A 22,698-nucleotide genomic window follows, 5' to 3' on the forward strand; every position below is an offset into this window, starting at 1 on the left:
CAAATAGAGGCAGCATGTGGGAGGGAGGAGCGATTAATCTAGTCTCTATCAGAGAGAAGCAGCAAGGGCAGGGAGCAGGAGCCAGTGCTGTGGGGAGCCAGCTTAAAAGCCGGTTTCCCCAGCACCATCTCCACAGGGGCAAAGTGAGTAAGGTGGTTGCCATGGGCCCCGCACTGCCTGCTTGCTCACTGCCTCTGGCCCAGCTACGTGATGCAGCCAACCTCAACATGCCGCCTTTGGCCCCACAAATTCTTTGACAGGGCCTGGAGGCGCAGCTCCCCTCATCGATCTATCAAGTAGTGGATGGAAATTCCATTGACTGCTCAATTAGCTACTTAATCAAAATTTAACAACCCTATTCTGCATGTCACCTTTGACAGCAACCTGAATGTAGTTTAGAAATAAGAACAAAGGCCTTAAGTGTATAGTTGTGTTTTAATTTGTACTGCTTCCATAGGCAGAGTTACATGGAATTTTGCTCTAAGCACTCAGACTCCCTATCTACTGCCTATTCTGAGGAACAGGCAACTGAAGGGGAGGGCCAAGCAGGTTAAAGTTACATAGCCCTACCCAACACCAAGACGCGACTGCAAAAATTTGCTAGCAACATAGAACATTGTGTAGGAAAGCTCAAATTAGAGATGAATAGTGGCACGAGTGCAGATCTGGCACCGAGCAGCAGTTCTTAATGCACTACTAAGCCAACAATTTTGCACATGCTTATCCAGAAAAGAAGAGTTAAAACTGTATGGCTCCATCCCACTCACAAGTACATTACTAAGTCTCTGGGCCAATGAGCATATGTTATCAATAAGAAGAACGGGAGAGCCATTCAGCAGGCAGTTTGCCTGAGTACAGCACTTTAGATTGCAGCAAGAGTCCGATGGCTTGGTAAAGTCTTCGGAGGGCTTTTTACCGTCTTCCCCCAACAATGTTTTTATACAAAGCTCAGAGGAACTGGAACCAAATTCCTCTGGCTGTGCGAGGTGGCTTTAAGCCACAGCCACATAGTAACTACACCCATTGGCATCGACCCAGCCCTCCCTCTCCGACCAAGCCGCTGGAGAGACAGGACTACACTGAAACAGATGCAAAATATTTAATCCGTGTTACACACGTCGAGTTACGTTGATACAAAACCATAATACATCAGTGGAGGAGAACACACTGTACAAGAGCCCCAGCGGAGCCCCGAGCCTTTATAGAACAAAGACCAGGAGCGACCGAGCCTCGCCAAAGACTTTCCAAGTCAGTCTGTAAACTTCTTCGCTCACGTCGCAAAACACTTCTCGCTTGTAAAGCACCATGTCAGAGCGCTCCCACCGCCGGCTTGTCCCGGGGGGAGCGCCCCCGCCAGCTCCAGCCTCCGCCGGCTGCGAGTGTCCAGGAGGGAAGGAATCGCCCCGAGGGGGCAGGGACGAGAGTGTCCGCTGGAATCGCCCCGAGGGGGCAGGGCGAGTGTCCGCTGGAATCGCCCCGAGGGGGCAGGGCGAGTGTCCGCTGGAATCGCCCCGAGGGGGCAGGGACGAGAGTGTCCGCTGGAATCGCCCCGAGGGGGCAGGGACGAGAGTGTCCGCTGGAATCGCCCCGAGGGGGCAGGGACGAGAGTGTCCGCTGGAATCGCCCCGAGGGGGCAGGGACGAGAGTGTCCGCTGGAATCGCCCCGAGGGGGCAGGGACGAGAGTGTCCGCTGGAATCGCCCCGAGGGGGCAGGGCGAGTGTCCGCTGGAATCGCCCCGAGGGGGCAGGGCGAGTGTCCGCTGGAAGGGGCTCCGGGACGGAAGGTGCAGCCCGGCGGCGGGTCCGTGCGCGGCGGGGCTCAGAAGGCCACGATGGCCGTGCTCCAGGGGTTGAGGCTCCGCAGCCCCGGCGGCTCGCAGCATCCCGGCGCGGGCTCGGCCGCCTCCGCCTGGCCGCGCTCCTTGCCCAGCAGCCCGGAGAAGCCGGCGCCGAAGATGCTGATGAGGCCGGCCACGCCGCCCGTCTCCATGTCCTCGGGCGGGGCGGGCTCCAGCCGGGGCTTCTTGCCGGGCGAGCCCAGCGCCGGGCCCCGCGGGGGCGCGCCCCGCTTGCGGGGGGGCTCGGCCGGCGGGCGGCAGGCGGGCGGGGCGGGCTCGCCCAGGTAGACGCGGCGCGCGCTGCGCAGCACCAGCGACACCAGCAGGTTCTTGTGCAGCTTGAGGCCGCCGCGCTGGCCGCGCGCGCTGTAGATCTTGCCCAGCGAGATGCTGACGATGCGGTGCGCCTCCAGCCGGAACTCCATGGCGCGCGCGCGCCAGCCCGCGCGCCGGCACACTGCGGCCGGCCCCCGGCCCGCGGCCCGCTTTATAGCGCGCCCCCCGCCCCGCGGCCAATCGGAGCGCCCCGCCGCCCGAGCCGGCAGCCCATTGGTCCCGCGCTACCTGCCCCCTCCCCGCCCGCCCGCTCGTTCCGGCCAATGAGGAGGGCGGCAGAGGGTTCGAACGCTGGCCCCGCGGAGTGGGGGGCTTAAAAGGGCAATGTTTGGAGAGCGTGGGGCCCACGGACCAGCCCGTGCAGAGCGGCGAGAGTCCGCGTGGCATCCCGACTGCGATGTAGCTTTCGATCCTGCCGGCAAGGCCTGAGTTCCCCCCCTGGTGGGCATGTAGCACCCCCAGCGTCCGCCCCAGGAAGCTGTGCAGACGGACCAGTGCACTCAAGAGAGGGGACTGGTCTGGGGACCTGCAAACCTCCAGGGTCAGCTCAGGCATGGAACACACTGAGCCCCTGCCCCGCAGATCTTCCAGTGAGACCTGCCCCTCCCCGCCCCTTGCAGCAGCCACAGGGCAGACAGACAGGCTGTCTGGCTGAGGAAAAGGGGGCTCTCTCTTACCTTTCCAGGCACAGCTCCTGGATGGCTCACCAAAACATCCCTCCTTGTGATGGGCATGGACACCCCCCGGCCCCTGACCCATCTGACAGCTGTCTCAGATTTCCTTGTGAATTTGGTGCTGCTGAAAAGTGCCATATTCCAACTGAGGTTCTCTATGAGTCTGTCCACACTGCCATTGGAGGTGTGATTACAGCTTCTCCTCAGAAATGTCAAGGCTAGAGTGGGCATGAATCAGATCTCTGGAATGGCAATATCAGAACAGAAGGACTAGGAAAGGCCAACTCCGTCAGCATCCTCCTCCCGAGCAAACGCATAGAACATGGCCTCCGAGTCACAAACGTCATCTTTAGACAAAGGGAGAACTATAAGACCCTGACTTGAGCCATTTGCACCTTCTTGACTATGTCACTAGCACAGCTTAAGATTGGAAGGGTGTCCATATCAGAAGGGCTACACACAGAATAGAAAATGGTTGGACAGACCATCACCTTGTTAGATCCATCATGAATCTCCAGATTGTCTCAAGGACTCCTGAATCATTTCAAGATCCAGATGTAAATCCATGGCAGAGATCCTCTTCAAATCAAGGAACTGCCAGTGATGAGATATAGCCAGGCTAGCTTTAATCTTGCTAGCACAGCTAAAAACAGCATCAGCACAGGCTGTCACAGACCTCTCCAAACTCTTTTCATTGCTTGCCCAGGCCGCAGTCCATGCTGCCATATTTATACAACTATTCTTGTCCATGCTGGCTAGATAAAAGCTGCAGGTCCCTCTAACTGAAATGTTGACAGCTTTTAAGTGCCTTACAGACATTAATATATTAAAGCTAATATACATACAGGCTGCGTCTAGATTGGCATGATTTTCCGGAAATGCTTTTAACGGAAAAGTTTTCCGTTAAAAGCATTTTCGGAACAGAGCATCTAGATTGGCACAGACACTTTTCCGCAAAAGCACTTTTTGCGGAAAAGCATCCATGCCAATCTAGACGCGCTTTTCCACAAAAAAGCCCCAATCGCCATTTTCGCGATCGGGGCTTTTTTGCGGAAAACAAATCTGAGCTGTCTACAGTGGCCCTTTTGCGCAAAAGCTTTGTGTAAAAGGGACTTTTGCCTGAACGGGAGCAGCATAGTATTTCTGCAAGAAGCACTGATTTCTTACAGTAGGAAGTCAGAGCTTTTGCAGAAATTCAAGCGGCCAGTGTAGACAGCTGGCAAGTATTTCCGGAAAAGCGGCTGATTTTCTGGAAAAACTGGCCAGTCTAGACACAGCCACACAGTGTGGTGGATGGAAACAGTTGCATGGGGATTTCAAGTGACTTACCAAGATCACTCTGTAAAACCAGTGGAAGAGCCAAGAATAGTTTTGGGATCTTTAAAGAGCCTAATTTTAATAGGAGTTGTGGGGGCGGGGATGTTAATTTAGGCTCAATTGAAAATGCAGCAGAAATATCCCATGGCTCTAGACTTGAGGGCCTCAAGTCCAACTTTTCTTCCTGAAGTTGACCATCAGAGCACAAGAATGACACTATCCTGCGTTGTTTTACACAGAACTATAGAGTGAATAGTGATACCTATAGTTAAGGTTGCCTAACATTTTCCGTTATAAGACCTTGTTTTTAATTACCAATAACTTTGGCAAACTTTGGCAGATTCTTGAAATTTGTCAGGGGAGTCTCACCCTGGTTCCAGAGAAAATCTGCCCAAATTTAGCCAAGTTATAAGCCTCTGGGGGAAAAAAAAACCTCAGTTCACCTGTGTTTACTAGAGGTTTGTTGGCGTTTGGCAATTTAATTCCCGAAGGATTCCATCTAGACTGTGCATGGTTCAGCCCCTCACAGCTCCTCTGTGATGACTGGGCAGCACATGTGCCCTTCCCACAGTGACAGAGCAAGTTTCACCCCAGAACTCACAGCTGAGCAAGACGTTTCCTTGCGATTCCTCCTCTTGGCCACTGAGGCACTAGGCACTGTACCCAAGAGCCAGGTCACCGTCTCTCCTGTGCTCTCCATGCCTTCCAGACATGGTGAAAAAGGATGAAATTGTGGAACTCAAATTCAGAGGATAGGCCCTGGAGCAGCCTATCATGTGTGCCAGTTAGCATAAAGGGGCTCTTAGGGTCACATAAGCATCACAGAAAAGGCCATGAGGAAATTAACAAATCTGTCTACATAATGTTGGGTTTGGATGCTCTGTAGTAAACAAAGATTAAGGCCACACACCCGAGGATGAAGAAAAAAAGAACTATTGAATAGTGTTCCACATTCACTGTGCGCTGTCCAGTCTGTGCACTGAGTGAAGCAAAGGTGCTATGGAAAAATTAGATTATAATCATGTAATTAAAGACTGTATCATAATGCATAGGCACAAGGAGACCAGATTAAAATTGCACAGGCAACGTTAATTCTGGCATTTCTTAACATTTAAGTGCTCAACTTTGCAACCTTGCCATTTGTTTAATGTAATACTGCACATAACTCGTGCTGCCCTCTATCACAGACCATTGTCTATTATTGCATGACACACATCTCTCTTCTAGATACTCATTAGAGAGACAAACTCTCCCCTTTCTTCCAGCACTCTGCGCTTTTCCCAGTCTGTCCGAACTCTCACCTGCGGGTTGTGACCAATCACACTTTCTCAGCGCTCCTTGTTCCCCGGCGGGGGTTTTACAAATGACTCCGTTTTCTCATGCTAGTCAGAGACAGACAGGAGGGGAACTGTCATTTTCTGAAGCATTTCAGACTTGTCCCTGGATTCCTAAGCACTTTTCCCCACCCTCCAGTGCCACCCCCACCGACATATGAAGGCTATAAATGGAGTCATCGGGGGGGCGGGGGAATAGGAACATCTGTGGACTGCAATGCAGTGGACAAGGAGAGCTTGTCAGAGGAATAGAGTGGAGAATGAGTGTCCTTATTCAGCTGAAAATTAGGGATTTGCCCTTCCTACATAAGCAGAGGTGGCGGTGATGGAATTTCTCTGCAATACCAGAGTCCCGTGTGGGAACTCCCCGTTATTTACTGAATTCCTTTGGTTGGGTTCCCACCCTTCCAACACACAAAATGTCAACTTTCCTGCACCAGTGACTCCAGTCGTGAGCCTGGTGTTCACTGGCAATAGGAATGGCCACCAAATTCTGACTCCCTGAAGCGGCATTTGCTTCTGACAGTAACAAAAATCAAGGAAGGAATAAGCCACAAATACATCAGAAAGCATCTGACACTGGAGGAGCCTAAGTGCATGGTGCATGGTCTCCTTTATCTCACTAACTCTATATTGAAAGTGCTCTGTGAGACTTGTCTCTTGGAAACAATGGAACTGTCTTCTAAACAAAGAACACTCTATGGTTTGGCATGGCATTTTCCCCCCTTTCTCCAAGCCAGCCGCAACTCTGCTTGCCCATGATTATAGTATAATATCCTCAACATGGGCAATTTGTGACATCTACAATGGTATCCAAACTCTTTTGTGACTTGGAAATGGAAATTAATTTCCATTTCTTTTATGCCTTCAGCCCTTCTCGAGTTAAGAGATGCTCACTTCTCACGTGAGTTCTGTGCCCCACATCTGTGGTCTCTGGCAAACTGGAAGGAAGAAGAAATCAGGATAAGAGTGAAGAAATATGATAGTCTAAAGGAAAAGAATTGGCTCAAATTCTCATACCCGCAGAATCTGATTTAGTGTCCTCATCTCCCGCCTGGGAAAGGCTACCGCTCTCTGGAATAAGCATTTGAGTCAGGGTTTAATTCACAAAGCTCTAGGCCTGGATGTTTGGGGGTTGTGTTGCTGCTGTTTATATAGAACAGCTTTATTTCTGTCCGTGACACGCTGAAACAAGTCTGTGATGTGGCATCGTGCTATACTGTCACAAGCTAATTTAAATTCTTTTAGTGACACCACGCATCACATTCAGATTCTGGAGCCTGAAAGATCTGGGGCTGTGATGTCATACGAAGCGATGAGTCCAGTTAGAATAATTAGACTTGATTTTCTAGTCTTTATTCAGACAAAAACTGCTGTTGGTTTCCTGATGCCATACACCTGACACACAAAGCAATTAGAGTTGGTAGGAATGTGATTCCTTTACTCCAGAGTCCAAAAAAGGTTGGAGAAGATTTTCAGGGCCATCTTCACCTGGTTAAAGGCCACTGGATCCAGCCTTTTTTATTTAATGACTCACATCTTTTGTCACCAAGTGATTCCTCAAAAGATTTGAAAGGCACATTTACACTGCAAATAGATACCACCACAACTGGCCCAAGCTATCTGACTGGGCTTGTGGGGATCAGGCTAAGAGACTTTTTAATTGCATATATTCAGGTTGGACTGCAGAGTCCCAAAGCCCAGACACCAGCGCAAACCTAAAATCTACACTGCAATTAAACAGCCTCTTAGCCCAAGCCAGCTGATATGGGCCAGCCGTGACTGTCTAATTGCAAAGTAGACATTCCCTAAGACGTGGAATAAGTTTTGTTCTGTGCACTGAGGCATGTGCAGATGTGCACCACTGGTAGAAACACATGCTGCCTGCTCTGGGCACTCTGCTAATCTGCTGGGTGGCACCTGAATCTCTCTAGGGTGGCCACCCAAGCGCACAGCTTACAGGGAACGCTGATCAAGATTACAGAAGATCCAAGACTTCAGAATAAAACCTCCCCAACTCTTGAAACTGGAGCCATACCCAATGGTGATGCGCTGCCAACATTTTAAGAAGCAGCTCCCACAGATATTTCCTGACTCTGTGAGCAATGAAAGTGGAATTTGCTGGGTAAATATCCTTCCCCTTTGTGCAACTCCCTCAACCAATTTTTATCACCTTTTACCAACTATAACCAATTCCTATTTACATTCAGGTATCATACGGCTAAGTACAAAGCAAGATGCTGGAGAAAGTTAGTGAGATGATGTTGTGTGATCCCTGCCAAACTAAACTGACTCACCTCCTATAAAAACTGTATGTGGTGCGTGTGCATGGGGAGAAATCTTTCGAGTCCATCTCCAGGCTTGGGCTGCAGAAATGGAGCCCAGCTGCACATTCCTTTCAGCCTTAGCAATCGGTTTGTGTGGGTACGGATTTTACTTCCCAAGAAAAAGAGCTCAAGCCTTTCTCCTACCAAATAAATAATAAGCTGAGATTGTTTACAGCAGGGGTCTCCAACCTTTTTGAGCACGAGATCGCTTTTTGAATTTAAGTGCAATCCATGATCTACCTCAGATATAATTACCCTTTCCCCACCTCCCTCCTGGCCCTTCTCCGAGGCCCTGCCCCTGCTCACTCCATCCTTCCTCTCTTGCCCATCCTCGCTCACTTTCACCTGGGGCAGAGGGTTGGGGTGCAGGCTCTGGTCTTGGATTAAGGGATCTGGAGTGTGAGAGGGGCTCTGAGCTGCTCTTGGGGCAGGCAGTTGGGCTGCAGGAGGGGGTTCTAGGTGCAGGTCTGGGAGGGTGTTTGGATGCACAGGTGCTCGGGGCTGGGGCAGGTGCATGGGGTGCAGGAGGGAGTTTGTGACTGGGGTAGGATTTCAGGATGTGGGCTCCAGCTGGGCACTGCTGGTGGCTCCTTGGTGGTGCAGTGAGGCTAAGGCAGGCTCGCCCCTGCCCTGGCCCTGCACCACTCCCTAAAGCAGCCAACGAACTACCTGTTGTGCCCCCTTTCCACGCTGTGGAGAAAGGATACAGAGTGGGAGAGGGGACACCATGACATCAGTACCCTCCTCTCCCTGCCCTGCACAGCAAGCAGGAGGCTCCCCAGGGCAAGGGGCAGCTGAAGTGCTGGCATGTGATAGCCTCTTGGCCAAACCAGTCAGGATCACCTGTCAGAGGCTCCAAGATCTACCAGTCGATCCCGATCTACTGATGGGTGACTACTGGTTTACAGGAACCAAAGGTCAACTCTATTAATAAGGGGCTTGCCATAAGCTCCAAGACCCTCTTCATCATCCGTGCACCAAACTTTGCAGCTTGGGGCCCTCTCTAATCATGTTTCTGCTATAGATTCAGTTTCCAGGCCCAATTCTCCTCTGTCGTGAATCTTTATTACTAGACATTGACACCTGTGGATGGCAGCTGTTGATTTGCCTGGACACATAAACGGTAAGTCCATGATTTCAGTTAGATTACGTCTACACTGTAGCCTTCTTGCAGAAAAGCTTATGCAAAGGAGCTCAGCCTGGAATATCACCGTGCTTCCTTTGCGTAATTAATGAGCAGCTGTTTTTGCACAAGAGGCTTTTGCGCAAACAAGGGCAGTATAGACAGCTCCTTTTTGCGCAGAAAACCGCTCTTGCGAAAAAGGCATTCTTCCTCATTTTTTGAGGAAGAACGGTTCTTGCACAAGAGGGGGGTTTTGTGCAAAAAGGAGCTGTCTACACAGCTCCTTCCTGTGCAAAAGCCTCTTGTGCAAAAATGGCTGCTCATTAATGATGCAAATGAAGCACGGCAATATTCCAAGCCGAGCTTTATTTGCATAAGCTTTTCTGCAAGAAGGCTACAGTGTAGACGTAGCCTCAGGCTTCTTGCACAAGAAGCTTTTTGCACAAGAGTTTTTGCACAGAAAATTCTTGCACAAGAGCATGTCCCACTCCTCAAAGCGCATCACAAAAGTGCTGTGCTTTTGTGCAAGAGAGCGTCCTCACTGCATGGATGCTCTTGTGCAAGAAAGCTCTGATGGCCATTCACAGAATGGCCATCAGAGCACCTGTGCTTTTTCCCATAGGGATTTCTTGTGCAAGAAACCCCTCTGGAACGTCCACACTTGCCTTTTTGTGCTATAGCTGTAGCGCGAAAGGGAGTTATGCCTCATAGAAGGAGGTTTACCTACAGCGGAAAAAGCCCTCTGTTCTGCCGTTTTACTGCTGACTTACTTGCGCAAAAGTGCATTTGAGGTGTGGATGCTCCGCAGGTTTTTACAGAAAAATAATCATTTTTGCGCAAAAACTTTGCAGTGTACATGTAGCCTCGGTGTTTAGGGCCATTTTCATCCCTGGTTCAATGTGACTGGCTTCAAAGAAGCTACCCCAGAGATTTAGTTATACCACTGACTTTACTGACTCATTTCATTTGTCACCAGAGAGAAGAGGAGAAAAAGGGAAGGAGCACAAGAAGCAACTTGCCTCTGATGGCCCAATACTGGAGCAAGGAGCTGTACACATGGCAACAGAAAAGTGGAGGAATCTAGTAAGCATTATTCCTGGCATCCTGGAAAAAGCTGACAGGTATTTGGAGAGAAAGCACCATCTAGTGCTTCAAAGCAGGAGATGCAGAGACAGGTGATTATGCTCTTGGTCGGGTCTGATTGTCTCAGAGGGGTAGCCATGTTAGTCTGTAACTTTAAAAACAAAGAGCAGTTCTGTGGCACCTTAGGGCATGTCTACACTGGGGACTTATTTTGAAATAACTCCCCTTATTTCGAAATAACAAGGTGATCGTCCACATTACCACACCCGTTATTTCAAAATAATGGGTTTGTTATTTCAAAATAACAACTCCTGCTTATAAAGAGGAATACGCTTATTTCGAAATAGTTATTTCGGGAGTTATTATTTCAAAATAAGTTATTTTGAAATAACCTGATAATGTAGACACAGGCTTAGAGACTAACAAAAACATATAGGATCATGAGCTTTCGTGGGTAAAACCTATTTAATCAGATGAGCTGGAGTAGAAATAACAGAATCCAAGATGTTATGCAAAAGCAGTGACCTGTCAATTGTAGGACTCATGCTAATGAAGCTAATTAAGTGGGCTGGATGTGTTCCATTCATAGCTTTTGATGTGAAAATGCGAATGTCAAAGGCAGGGAAAATTGTCTTTGTAGGGAGTTAATGTCTTTATATAAGCTCAGGTATGATTGGTTTTGCCAGATTTCTTGCTCAAACTTGGGCTTGTCACTACCAACTATATTTTCAAAAGTGGGTACTCATTTTGTGTGTCAAGTTGGACACTCAAAAATTACAGTATCCTAAGTTAGTGGCCATTTTTGAAAATGTTGCTCTTAACTTCTGTGCCTGTTTCTCCATTTCTAAAGTGTTCATAACGTCACGTTACATCAGTGGTCTGCAACCTTTTTACACCCAAGATCACTTTTTAAATGACAGACCAAGCCAAGATCTACCACCCCGCCCCTTCCTCGAAGCCCCGCCCTCTCTATTCTCCTCCTCTCCATCACTTGCTATCCCCAATACTTATACTGCTACTTTAAAAAAAAAATTCCAACCATTCCTCGCAGCTACTCACCTGTGCTGTTGCTCGGTGAGTAGCTGCTCCTCAAATGAGGAAATCTAATGTAAATGTACTGCGCAGGCGCGCAGTTCAGAGAGGGCTCAAGAGCTACTCTTAGAGCCTCCGAGATCTACCAGTCGATCGCGATCGACTGGTTGGTGACCACAGCGTTACATCCAGGGGACAGTCTAACTTCATCATTGCTCATAAAGCGCTGTGAGATCCATGCATGGAAGGTGCTACAGAAGTGTCAACATATCACATCGCTTCATTTCAACAGCGATTCACAAATACCTTTCTATTTCCAGTGTCACCTATCTCCATAGAATTATCATAGCTGCCCAGTGCTTGGCCAACCCTCTTTTGAGTTTGCATAAAAGGGGTTTTTGGGGGGGTTTTGTTTTTTTGCTTGTTTTGTACTTTAAACATGCCCTTCCCACAACTCTGTGATACCTGTAAGCAAGGCACAAAGGCAGAGGGGACTAGAAAACAGTCCAGTCCTCCTTAAAAGTGTGGATGCAATTGCCCTTTTAAAAAAGGCCAATATTTTGGTCCCAATGCTTTTCTTTCATTCCCAGGCTGATGTAATGCAGTAAGTTTCAGACAAAGTCACATGGTGGCTTTTGAGGTCAGAACCCTGGATGGCTTTGTTGTCTGTCTGCCTGTCTCTGGGCTTGTGGCTGTATGTGTGTGAGAAGAGCCTCTCTACTTTGATCAGGGGGAATGCGCCTGTGTGCGGGTTTTTCTCTCTGGGCTGTGATTGGTTTTAGATTCATAGCCTGTGTGACAGACGATTGGTTTGGAGCGTGCTGTGTTTCTAGATGTGTGTCAGGGATTTTCTCTGAATTTGGACTGGTTGACAGCATGCACCTCTGCTGTGAAAGTGTGTCAGTGCTGTTCTTGCAGCTGTGATTGACTCTAGAATATGTCTGTTGTTTGTGACTGTGTGTCACCGTGATGTTCTGCGTCTCTCTCCCTGCCTGGAAAAGGGTATTCCCACTTCCTCCGAGATCCCAGGGGGATTGGAAAAGGAGGTGGAGGATGGGGTGTGACTATGCACTCTAATTTCTGCATGTGACCTAACTGGTCTGGAAGGGTTTGACAAACAATTAACAATCCTCGAGCTCAGCTGCTGGTTCCCAAAATAGCTCTTGGACAGAGGGAGGGGGAAGGGCTCTCAGACAAAGGTGGCCTTTTTTGCAAGCAACATGACATTGAATTTGCTGCAGCAGGCAAGGATGGAGAAGGGAAACCTAAAAGATTAAATCAGCAGGGAGTCACAGACCTACCTGGAGGGAAAACATTACCAGACTTTTTTTTTTTTAAAACCTCCCACAGTACACAGCTTGCAGTGCAAACAACTAAGGAGGGCTACACACACATCACTGATTTTATGTTTAAATTTGTGTTCATCATCCAGTGAAGGAGACCTTAGCATGCCTCTTATGAGGCTCATTGAATATTCATGACTTCACCTCTTGGCTGGGAAACACACCATCAAACCAGCTCCTTCCTACTTCCTGGCACACACACGAGTCCCTCTTGCTAATACCACTTCTTCTCCAACAGTATTAAGCTGTTCTAGCATACATGGGCTGATGGTATTTTAACATAGCCTCTCTTAGCTATGCTGTGAATAGAGTTAATGACAGAAAGTTGAAAAGGCCCATGGGAGCCAGTGAACAATCTACATCAGGATGCCCAACGTTGTTGTTAGCACCCGCGGAGCTGAACCTGTGCAGTAAGCAACAGTGGAGAAGTTCGGGAAAATTTCCATAGCATGTAGATAGGGTGTCAGCCGACGGTCAGGGCAGTGTGTGTGGGTATGTCTCCTAAGTCTTTAACTGCTAAGACACGAAGTCTCGTCGCAGCGGGCAGCCCAGAAGGCTGAAAGGAGCCCCGAGTGTTTAACGTCCGTGACTTTACTGCTAGGACCAAGGTCCCGTCGCAGAGGGTAGCCAAACAGGCTAACAGACGCCCCAGTGTGTAGGAAGAGCTTATTACACCTTAGATTTTAACTGCTAGAACACAAAAGTTCCTTCGCAGCGGGCAGCCTGGGAAAGGCTGGAAAGGTGCCCTAACGGATCTTGTCACCTGGGAGTGACACAGATCCAAACGCCCAAGCTCTCCCTATGTCTGTCCCTTTATGACCGGCTGAAGTTCTTTTAAATTGTGCTTGGTTCTGTTACAGCAACTGAAGGAGTCAGGTTAAAACTTAAACAGTTACAGGTTTATTAAAAGACTTATAAAAGCATATGGTTACAATGGCTATTGCTCTATTTCTTAAATGCTAACAAATACAGATTTTAAAAATAGTTACAAAGAAAATAAAGATAGAAAATAGAAATAATGGTACTAAGTGACAGCTTAATCTTTAAAGAGCTCTAACACTATGTATATATATACTTAAACAAAGGACCACATCCAGGTACAATTTTTACCCCTTTCTGTGCCTCTCGACTCCAGCGTGTCAGGCCAGGGCCGGTCTCTCAATTCCTAGGAAAGACGAATACGAGGTGGGCGTCCCCTTGGAACCTCGGGAGATCAAACACCAAACCCGACCAGCAGATAGATGGTAGATTGACACTCAGAGAAAATGCGCTGCTGGACCTATCTTTATACCCCTGTGGGCTCGTATTCTCTTTCTTATCTAAGATGCCGAATTGTACTGGTCCGTTTTGTGGCGCCAGTTCTTATAAGCAAGTTTCAAGTTAATTTACACTTGCAAGAGAGATAACTAAATTGTGAGCACTAGACATTTTTTTACTGGGCGAGAGATTCCTCCCCCCGCGGATGGATGTGTGTTCGTATCAATATGGGTTTGAGTCAAGGGCACTCCTTGGCAGCCTCTTGGTCAGCAATTGGCGTATCTCTGTTTACAGCCATTCACGGTCACACAGCCTGGGCCTTCTGCTCTGTGTGCCCTAGATGCTCCAGGCAAGCAAAAATGGATGTTACAAGGGGGGGTTTCTGTCTGGCTACATAGGGCCACCCATACGTTAATACCAGTGTTTCTTAAATTGTCACAGCTGTGCTGCGGAGAACAACAGAGTTAAAAATGGCCACCCTTAAAGGGGCAGATGAGATTTTTTTTTTTTTTGCTCAATAACTACCCCCCCCCCCCCCCCCCCGCTTTTTGCTGCTCAACTTTTCCCCAGACTCTTTTTTTTTTTCTCAACAAAAAATCCTTGGTGTTCCTCATAAAAAAAAATATTGGTTGGTGTTCCTCGGTCTTAAAAAATTTTAAGAAACACTGGTTAATACAGTCAAGGTGAATAGAAGCATTGAGTCTTATTGATCCTTTGACACAGTGTAAGTGTACCAAGCTGTACATCCTCAGAAAGTGTGTTCTGTCCCTCATCATGAGACTGTCTCCTGCAATTGGAGGATCAGAGAAGTCAGTTCTGAGACGTCCTAAAACCCTACAAGGGATGAGGTGCTATTAAAACTCTCGCTGACTGGTACAACGTTGGAAAATTAATTATAGTGTAGCCCAGGGTTTAATATCAAGTTATCACTGGCTTATTTGCACCATTGAAAACCGTTACAATCTTTTACTATAAGGCACACACAAAAGAAAAAATGAAACACAATGAAAAACAGCATTTGAAATTAGTAAAATCATTTAACTTCGTTCTCGTATTGCCTTTCCTTTAAGGATGTTAAGAGGCAGGTAATTCATTAATGGTGTCATCGAATTTTATCTATTACACAATTAGTTGATAAGGGAAGAAACACTCAGTCCTGGCTCGCTACGGGTCCAGGAGCTCACCCCGCTGCGGCTCTGAAGTTTAAATGTAGTAGGAGCTGGGTAGGCAGGCAGCCCAACTCCTATAACATTTAAATTGCAGAGCTGCCGTGGGGTTAGGTCCCAGACTGATACAGGACTCACAAGCATAGGTGTTGTTCGGGATTTGGTAGAACTAGATGGAGATGAGATGCTGATATTATTTAGTTGCTTTTCTCTGGCCCAGTCAGGTCAGGATACCTTTTAGGAACAGAGAGCCTGAGATTCTGGAAAGCAATGTCAGTGTTGTCAGCCATGATGATGAAACATGCTTCGGCTTGTGTTTCAATACATTTCAGGCATCTCGTCCCGTGGTAATTCAATGGTTTTATTCATGTCATGAATCCAATTGCTAAATGGGAGACTAGAGCAATGCAAGAGCAGAAGAAAGCTGAGGACAACTGCATAGAAAGGGGCCTGTGAAGAGGCAGGAAATCTGGACAGGGTGTGTTTATCAATACCCAAAGAGAGTTAAAAGGTGAAAACTGAAACGGCAAATACCCATCCCCATAGCAAAAGAGCGAAACAGAGATCTCGCCTCCTTCTCCCTCCCCACCACCCTCCCTCCCCTCCCCACCCCACCACCCACCAAAAGTCTTGTATTTTTTCTTCTCTCCCTGCTTTATTCAGTGCTCTCTCCTAGGCTTTAACTCTACTAAAGGCACACTGCTTTGCCTAGACTAGTTCTTCAGATATGAGCTCCCCAAATTTAATGAATGCAACTCCACATGTAAATTGATACACATCTGCACTCAAGGGCACCCTCCCTGACTGTACAGTACTGCCATGCACACAGTAAACACATCTTCTTTTGTCAGTCACTGCTGGCTGTACCCAACAGTGTAGTTAGTCCTCCTAGAGCCCAGGAACTTCCAGCTGAAAGTCCCGCTGGGCCTCTTCTCTAGTTCTCGCTTGTTCAAGGAGCAGAGAGACCTATGGAGAAGCTGTGCAGGAGCCAACATGAGATTTAAGGTAGGAAGAGCATAGAGTGGAACCATTTTTTCACAAGGAAATAAGAGTAAGCAGAAAGAGCCCTGCACATCTAGCGCCACTCACTCGTCCCCTTCCTGTTTTGGAAGGGACGTGCAGCCCAGAGCTTCCTCTCTTGCTTGTCCCTCTCCCCCCCATCCCTCCTCCTTTCAGCCCAAGCCTCTCTCTGCTACTGAAATGGGTGGAGGAGCAGGGCTCCAAAAGTACAGTACAGGCAAACCCTGTTCTGTAGTAGACTGTGGAGAATGTAGCGAGGCAGGACAAAGAAGTTGAGCCGGCCTAACACAGATGTACTTATTCAATGCACCATTGTTGAGAGCTCTGCCTAGAGAACACCCTGTGGCTGAAATATAAGGAGACTTTCCCCTGTTAAATGCTAGTGAGCCATGTGCTACTGGCAGTTTTGAAACATTTATAACAGGCCACATGTGGGTGGATTTTCACAGGGACAGTAAAAGGCGTCTCATGGGTCTGGCCTACGAAAGCTCATCACCTAATAAACCATCTTGTTAGTCTTTAAAGTGCTACATAGTTCTGTCTCTTGTTCCCTGAACCCAGGACTCTCTCTTCTCACATTTCAAGTCCCTGCTCCAAAACAAGAAGGCATCAGAACTTCTTAAAAACATGGCTGTAAGGGGTTTTGTTTGTCTATGGTGTCAAAGCCATTTCATTCTTGGAAATGGCTACCTTGGTTTTGCTAAAACTCCCCACAAAATTCAGTCTGAGGTTGGCATCTGACACGATGGACACTCTCCAGTTTGGCAAAATGTAACCGACATCAGAGTGCCATAATGGGAAGTATTAGGCAATCCTGAATACAGGCAATGGGAAGTATTAGGCGCGCTTGAAACCAGGCAATGGGAAGTATTAGGCACTCTTGGAAACAGGCAATGGGAAGTATTAGGCACTCTTGGAAACAGGCAATGGGAAGTATTAGGCGCTCTTGGAAACAAGCAATGGGAAGTATTAGGCACTCTTGGAAACAGGCAATGGGAAGTATTAGGCGCTCTTGGAAACAGGCAATGGGAAGTATTAGGCAATCCTGAATACAGGCAATGGGAAGTATTAGGCGCGCTTGAAACCAGGCAATGGGAAGTATTAGGCGCTCTTGGAAACAGGCAATGGGAAGTATTAGGCTCTTGGAGCCAGGCAATGGGGAGTATTAGACGCTCTTGGAGCCAGGCACTGGGGAGTATTAGGCTCTTGGAGCCAGGCACTGGGGAGTATTAGACGCTCTTGGAGCCAGGCACTGGGGAGTATTAGACGCTCTTGGAGCCAGGCACTGGGGAGTATTAGGCTCTTGGAGCCAGGCAATGGGGAGTATTAGACGCTCTTGGAGCCAGGCACTGGGGAGTATTAGGCTCTTGGAGCCAGGCAATGGGGAGTATTAGACGCTCTTGGAGCCAGGCACTGGGGAGTATTAGGCTCTTGGAGCCAGGCAATGGGGAGTATTAGACGCTCTTGGAGCCAGGCACTGGGGAGTATTAGACGCTCTTGGAGCCAGGCACTGGGGAGTATTAGGCTCTTGGAGCCAGGCAATGGGGAGTATTAGACGCTCTTGGAGCCAGGCAATGGGGAGTATTAGGCTCTTGGAGCCAGGCACTGGGGAGTATTAGGCTCTTGGAGCCAGGCAATGGGGAGTATTAGACGCTCTTGGAGCCAGGCAATGGGGAGTATTAGACGCTCTTGGAGCCAGGCACTGGGGAGTATTAGACGCTCTTGGAGCCAGGCAATGGGGAGTATTAGGCTCTTGGAGCCAGGCAATGGGGAGTATTAGACGCTCTTGGAGCCAGGCAATGGGGAGTATTAGGCGCTCTTGGAGCCAGGCAATGGGGAGTATTAGACGCTCTTGGAGCCAGGCAATGGGGAGTATTAGACGCTCTTGGAGCCAGGCAATGGGAAGTATTAGACGCTCTTGGAGCCAGGCAATGGGGAGTATTAGGCTCTTGGAGCCAGGCAATGGGGAGTATTAGACGCTCTTGGAGCCAGGCAATGGGGAGTATTAGGCTCTTGGAGCCAGGCAATGGGGAGTATTAGGCTCTTGGAGCCAGGCACTGGGGAGTATTAGGCTCTTGGAGCCAGGCAATGGGGAGTATTAGACGCTCTTGGAGCCAGGCAATGGGGAGTATTAGACGCTCTTGGAGCCAGGCACTGGGGAGTATTAGGCTCTTGGAGCCAGGCACTGGGGAGTATTAGACACTCTTGGAGCCAGGCACTGGGGAGTATTAGGCTCTTGGAGCCAGGCACTGGGGAGTATTAGACGCTCTTGGAGCCAGGCAATGGGGAGTATTAGACGCTCTTGGAGCCAGGCACTGGGGAGTATTAGACGCTCTTGGAGCCAGGCAATGGGGAGTATTAGACGCTCTTGGAGCCAGGCAATGGGGAGTATTAGGCTCTTGGAGCCAGGCAATGGGGAGTATTAGACGCTCTTGGAGCCAGGCAATGGGGAGTATTAGGCGCTCTTGGAGCCAGGCAATGGGGAGTATTAGACGCTCTTGGAGCCAGGCAATGGGGAGTATTAGACGCTCTTGGAGCCAGGCAATGGGAAGTATTAGACGCTCTTGGAGCCAGGCAATGGGGAGTATTAGGCTCTTGGAGCCAGGCAATGGGGAGTATTAGACGCTCTTGGAGCCAGGCAATGGGGAGTATTAGGCTCTTGGAGCCAGGCAATGGGGAGTATTAGGCTCTTGGAGCCAGGCACTGGGGAGTATTAGGCTCTTGGAGCCAGGCAATGGGGAGTATTAGACGCTCTTGGAGCCAGGCAATGGGGAGTATTAGACGCTCTTGGAGCCAGGCACTGGGGAGTATTAGGCTCTTGGAGCCAGGCACTGGGGAGTATTAGACACTCTTGGAGCCAGGCACTGGGGAGTATTAGGCTCTTGGAGCCAGGCACTGGGGAGTATTAGACGCTCTTGGAGCCAGGCAATGGGGAGTATTAGACGCTCTTGGAGCCAGGCACTGGGGAGTATTAGACGCTCTTGGAGCCAGGCACTGGGGAGTATTAGACGCTCTTGGAGCCAGGCAATGGGGAGTATTAGGCTCTTGGAGCCAGGCAATGGGGAGTATTAGACACTCTTGGAGCCAGGCACTGGGGAGTATTAGGCTCTTGGAGCCAGGCACTGGGGAGTATTAGACGCTCTTGGAGCCAGGCAATGGGGAGTATTAGACGCTCTTGGAGCCAGGCAATGGGGAGTATTAGACGCTCTTGGAGCCAGGCAATGGGGAGTATTAGGCTCTTGGAGCCAGGCAATGGGGAGTATTAGACGCTCTTGGAGCCAGGCAATGGGGAGTATTAGGCGCTCTTGGAGCCAGGCAATGGGGAGTATTAGACGCTCTTGGAGCCAGGCAATGGGGAGTATTAGACGCTCTTGGAGCCAGGCAATGGGAAGTATTAGACGCTCTTGGAGCCAGGCAATGGGGAGTATTAGGCTCTTGGAGCCAGGCAATGGGGAGTATTAGACGCTCTTGGAGCCAGGCAATGGGGAGTATTAGACGCTCTTGGAGCCAGGCAATGGGGAGTATTAGGCTCTTGGAGCCAGGCACTGGGGAGTATTAGGCTCTTGGAGCCAGGCAATGGGGAGTATTAGACGCTCTTGGAGCCAGGCAATGGGGAGTATTAGACGCTCTTGGAGCCAGGCACTGGGGAGTATTAGGCTCTTGGAGCCAGGCACTGGGGAGTATTAGGCTCTTGGAGCCAGGCACTGGGGAGTATTAGGCTCTTGGAGCCAGGCACTGGGGAGTATTAGACGCTCTTGGAGCCAGGCAATGGGGAGTATTAGACGCTCTTGGAGCCAGGCAATGGGGAGTATTAGACGCTCTTGGAGCCAGGCACTGGGGAGTATTAGGCTCTTGGAGCCAGGCACTGGGGAGTATTAGACACTCTTGGAGCCAGGCACTGGGGAGTATTAGGCTCTTGGAGCCAGGCACTGGGGAGTATTAGACGCTCTTGGAGCCAGGCAATGGGGAGTATTAGACGCTCTTGGAGCCAGGCACTGGGGAGTATTAGACGCTCTTGGAGCCAGGCAATGGGGAGTATTAGGCTCTTGGAGCCAGGCAATGGGGAGTATTAGACGCTCTTGGAGCCAGGCAATGGGGAGTATTAGGCGCTCTTGGAGCCAGGCAATGGGGAGTATTAGGCGCTCTTGGAGCCAGGCAATGGGGAGTATTAGACGCTCTTGGAGCCAGGCAATGGGGAGTATTAGACGCTCTTGGAGCCAGGCAATGGGAAGTATTAGACGCTCTTGGAGCCAGGCAATGGGGAGTATTAGGCTCTTGGAGCCAGGCAATGGGGAGTATTAGACGCTCTTGGAGCCAGGCAATGGGGAGTATTAGGCTCTTGGAGCCAGGCAATGGGGAGTATTAGGCTCTTGGAGCCAGGCACTGGGGAGTATTAGGCTCTTGGAGCCAGGCAATGGGGAGTATTAGACGCTCTTGGAGCCAGGCAATGGGGAGTATTAGACGCTCTTGGAGCCAGGCACTGGGGAGTATTAGGCTCTTGGAGCCAGGCACTGGGGAGTATTAGACACTCTTGGAGCCAGGCACTGGGGAGTATTAGGCTCTTGGAGCCAGGCACTGGGGAGTATTAGACGCTCTTGGAGCCAGGCAATGGGGAGTATTAGACGCTCTTGGAGCCAGGCACTGGGGAGTATTAGACGCTCTTGGAGCCAGGCACTGGGGAGTATTAGACGCTCTTGGAGCCAGGCAATGGGGAGTATTAGGCTCTTGGAGCCAGGCAATGGGGAGTATTAGACACTCTTGGAGCCAGGCACTGGGGAGTATTAGGCTCTTGGAGCCAGGCACTGGGGAGTATTAGACGCTCTTGGAGCCAGGCAATGGGGAGTATTAGACGCTCTTGGAGCCAGGCAATGGGGAGTATTAGACGCTCTTGGAGCCAGGCAATGGGGAGTATTAGACGCTCTTGGAGCCAGGCAATGGGGAGTATTAGGCTCTTGGAGCCAGGCAGGGCTGCCAGCTGCAGTCTACCCTTAGGGGACACATGAAGGACTAAACGGGGCAGGGGCCAGATGGGGCAGCCAGAGCCTGGCACTGCAAGAGGCTCCCCCCCCGCCAGGGGATCTTCTGACCCAGAGGCGATGCCAGGCCCCTGCCGTGGCTGGAGGGGGCAGCAGATCCCCCCAAGCCAGGGGTCCCCTGTGAGCCCTGGCAAGCCAGCAAGGATGGGGGGAGGGTGCATCGGGCTGGCACCGCAGGCAGCTGCAGACCCCCACGTGGGTGCGAGGTGCGTGCAGGGCGGGGCCATTCTGAGGGGCCCGTCGCCCCGGGCCAAGTCGGAGGCGCGGCGCGTGCGAGCTTCGAACAGCGATGCGCACCCGCAGCGCCTGAGGGATTGGCGGGAAATTTGCACCCTCCCCCCCCTTCTCGCGGGAGGGGAAGGGGGTATATGTATGTGCGCGCGCGCGCGCGCGCGCTGTCTTGTCACGTGACAAAGAGCGCCGCCTGCCTCGCCGCCGCAGAACGCGTCCGCCTGTCACGTGACAGAGGAAACCCTTCCCCCCTCCTCCCCCGTGCAAGCGGCGACAAGGCCCCTGGGGCGCGCCCCTTTCCGTCACGTGACGGCGGAGTGGGCGGGGCCCCCGGCGGGGGCGGGGATCGGGTCGCTGTGCGGGCTCGTTCGCACCGGGCGCCTGGTGCAGCGGGAGCGGCCCCGCCCGGGCGGCCATGTCCATGGAGGACCCCTTCTTCGTGGTGAAGGGGTGAGTGGGGGCGGGGTTATGTGGGGGGGCTGGGTGTGGGGGGGGGCAGGGTAGTGTCGGGGGGGCTGAGGGGGGGGGCAGGGTAGTGGGGGGACAGTGTTATGTTGGGGGCAGGGTAGTGGGGGGCTGGGTGGGGGGGCAGGGTTATGTTGGGGGGCTGGGTGGGGGGGCTGGGTGGGGGGGCAGGGTTATGTTGGGGGGCTGGGTGGGGGGACAGGGTTATGTTGGGGGGCAGGGTAGTGGGGGGCTGGGTGGGGGGGCAGGGTTATGTTGGGGGGCTGGGTGGGGGGGCAGGGTTATGTTGGGGGGCTGGGTGGGGGGGCTAAGTAAGGGAGGAGGGTAACTGGCAGACGGAGGGTTAATGTTGGGGTGACTGGCAGGGGTGCTGAAGAAGATGGGCGGATGGGTGGAGGGGAGTGAGATGGGGCAGGGATCATCCGTACTCTCCTCACCTTTGTAAGAGGTGAGAGAATCTCTGGGGTGGAGGAATTCTTTACTTTCCCTGCTTTTCCCCACTTCCCTGGAATCTTCCACCTACTTAACCTTTCTCTCCCTATTTACCAAAGGGAAACAAATTTGTATGGGCTTCTGGCCCCACCTGCCTCATGCTCTGTCCCAAGTAGGGATGTCAACAAGTAGCCAATTATACGATTAACCAATGAGCCTAGGCTTATTGTTTAATCTTGTTGACTACATGTATGCCACCCCCTTTGCTGCCTCTGTATCAGTGTGGGGGGGGAGAGGGGTGGGAAGTGGGAGCTGGTGCCCATGAGGAACTGGTTTTAAGCAGGATCCCAATGAGCACTGGATCTGCCGCCCTTGCTCCCCTTTCCCTATGCTGCTGCCTCTGATAGAGAGGCAGCAGTGAGGGGCATAGGCTAGAACTGATACATGTGGGAATCAGCTTTCACGCCAGCTCCCCACGCGTATGGGCTCTGTGGATCTGCCTTCCCCCCCTTGCATACTGGGGTGGGCAGGTAGGAGCCAGTGGTTAGGGGAGCAAGCTTAAAAGCTGGTTCCCCCACCACAGCACCGGCTCTGTGGTTGAGCCTGCCCCCTCCATGCTGCGGTCTCAGAGGCAGCAGGGAAAGGAGGGTGCAGGAGAGGCTGTTGCAAGCAGCAGCTTCTGTT

At 50.8% G+C, this 22,698-nt stretch overlaps 2 protein-coding genes across 4 annotated transcripts in view; one reads left to right on the forward strand and one right to left on the reverse strand.

Moving 5' to 3' along the window:
* Positions 1-1,080: 1,080 nt before the first annotated feature.
* IER5 (immediate early response 5) lies at positions 1,081-2,286 on the reverse strand. Its single transcript, XM_075936806.1, has one exon. The coding sequence runs from the start codon at positions 2,261-2,263 to the stop codon at positions 1,820-1,822; it is 444 nt and encodes a 147-aa protein (XP_075792921.1). The 5' UTR covers positions 2,264-2,286; the 3' UTR covers positions 1,081-1,819.
* A 19,096-nt stretch (positions 2,287-21,382) lies between these two features.
* STX6 (syntaxin 6) overlaps positions 21,383-22,698 on the forward strand; it is a 60,363-nt gene continuing 59,047 nt past the window's right edge. The window contains exon 1 of one of the 3 annotated variants that reach the window (XM_075936814.1): positions 21,383-21,567. In XM_075936814.1, coding sequence (XP_075792929.1) covers positions 21,533-21,567 — 35 coding nt within the window. In that variant the 5' untranslated portion in view covers positions 21,383-21,532. The remainder of the gene's footprint in view (positions 21,568-22,698) is intronic. The other 2 variants (XM_075936815.1, XM_075936813.1) reach the window with 2 other exon arrangements.

The sequence above is a fragment of the Pelodiscus sinensis genome, chromosome 9, assembly GCF_049634645.1.
Source record: "Pelodiscus sinensis isolate JC-2024 chromosome 9, ASM4963464v1, whole genome shotgun sequence".
Lineage (NCBI taxonomy): Eukaryota > Metazoa > Chordata > Testudines > Trionychidae > Pelodiscus > Pelodiscus sinensis.

What these genes read in the sequence shown, in the direction of transcription:
- IER5 (XM_075936806.1), bottom strand. Translation starts at nt 2,263, where the DNA reads ATGGAGTTCCGGCTGGAGGCGCACCGCATCGTCAGCATCTCGCTGGGC.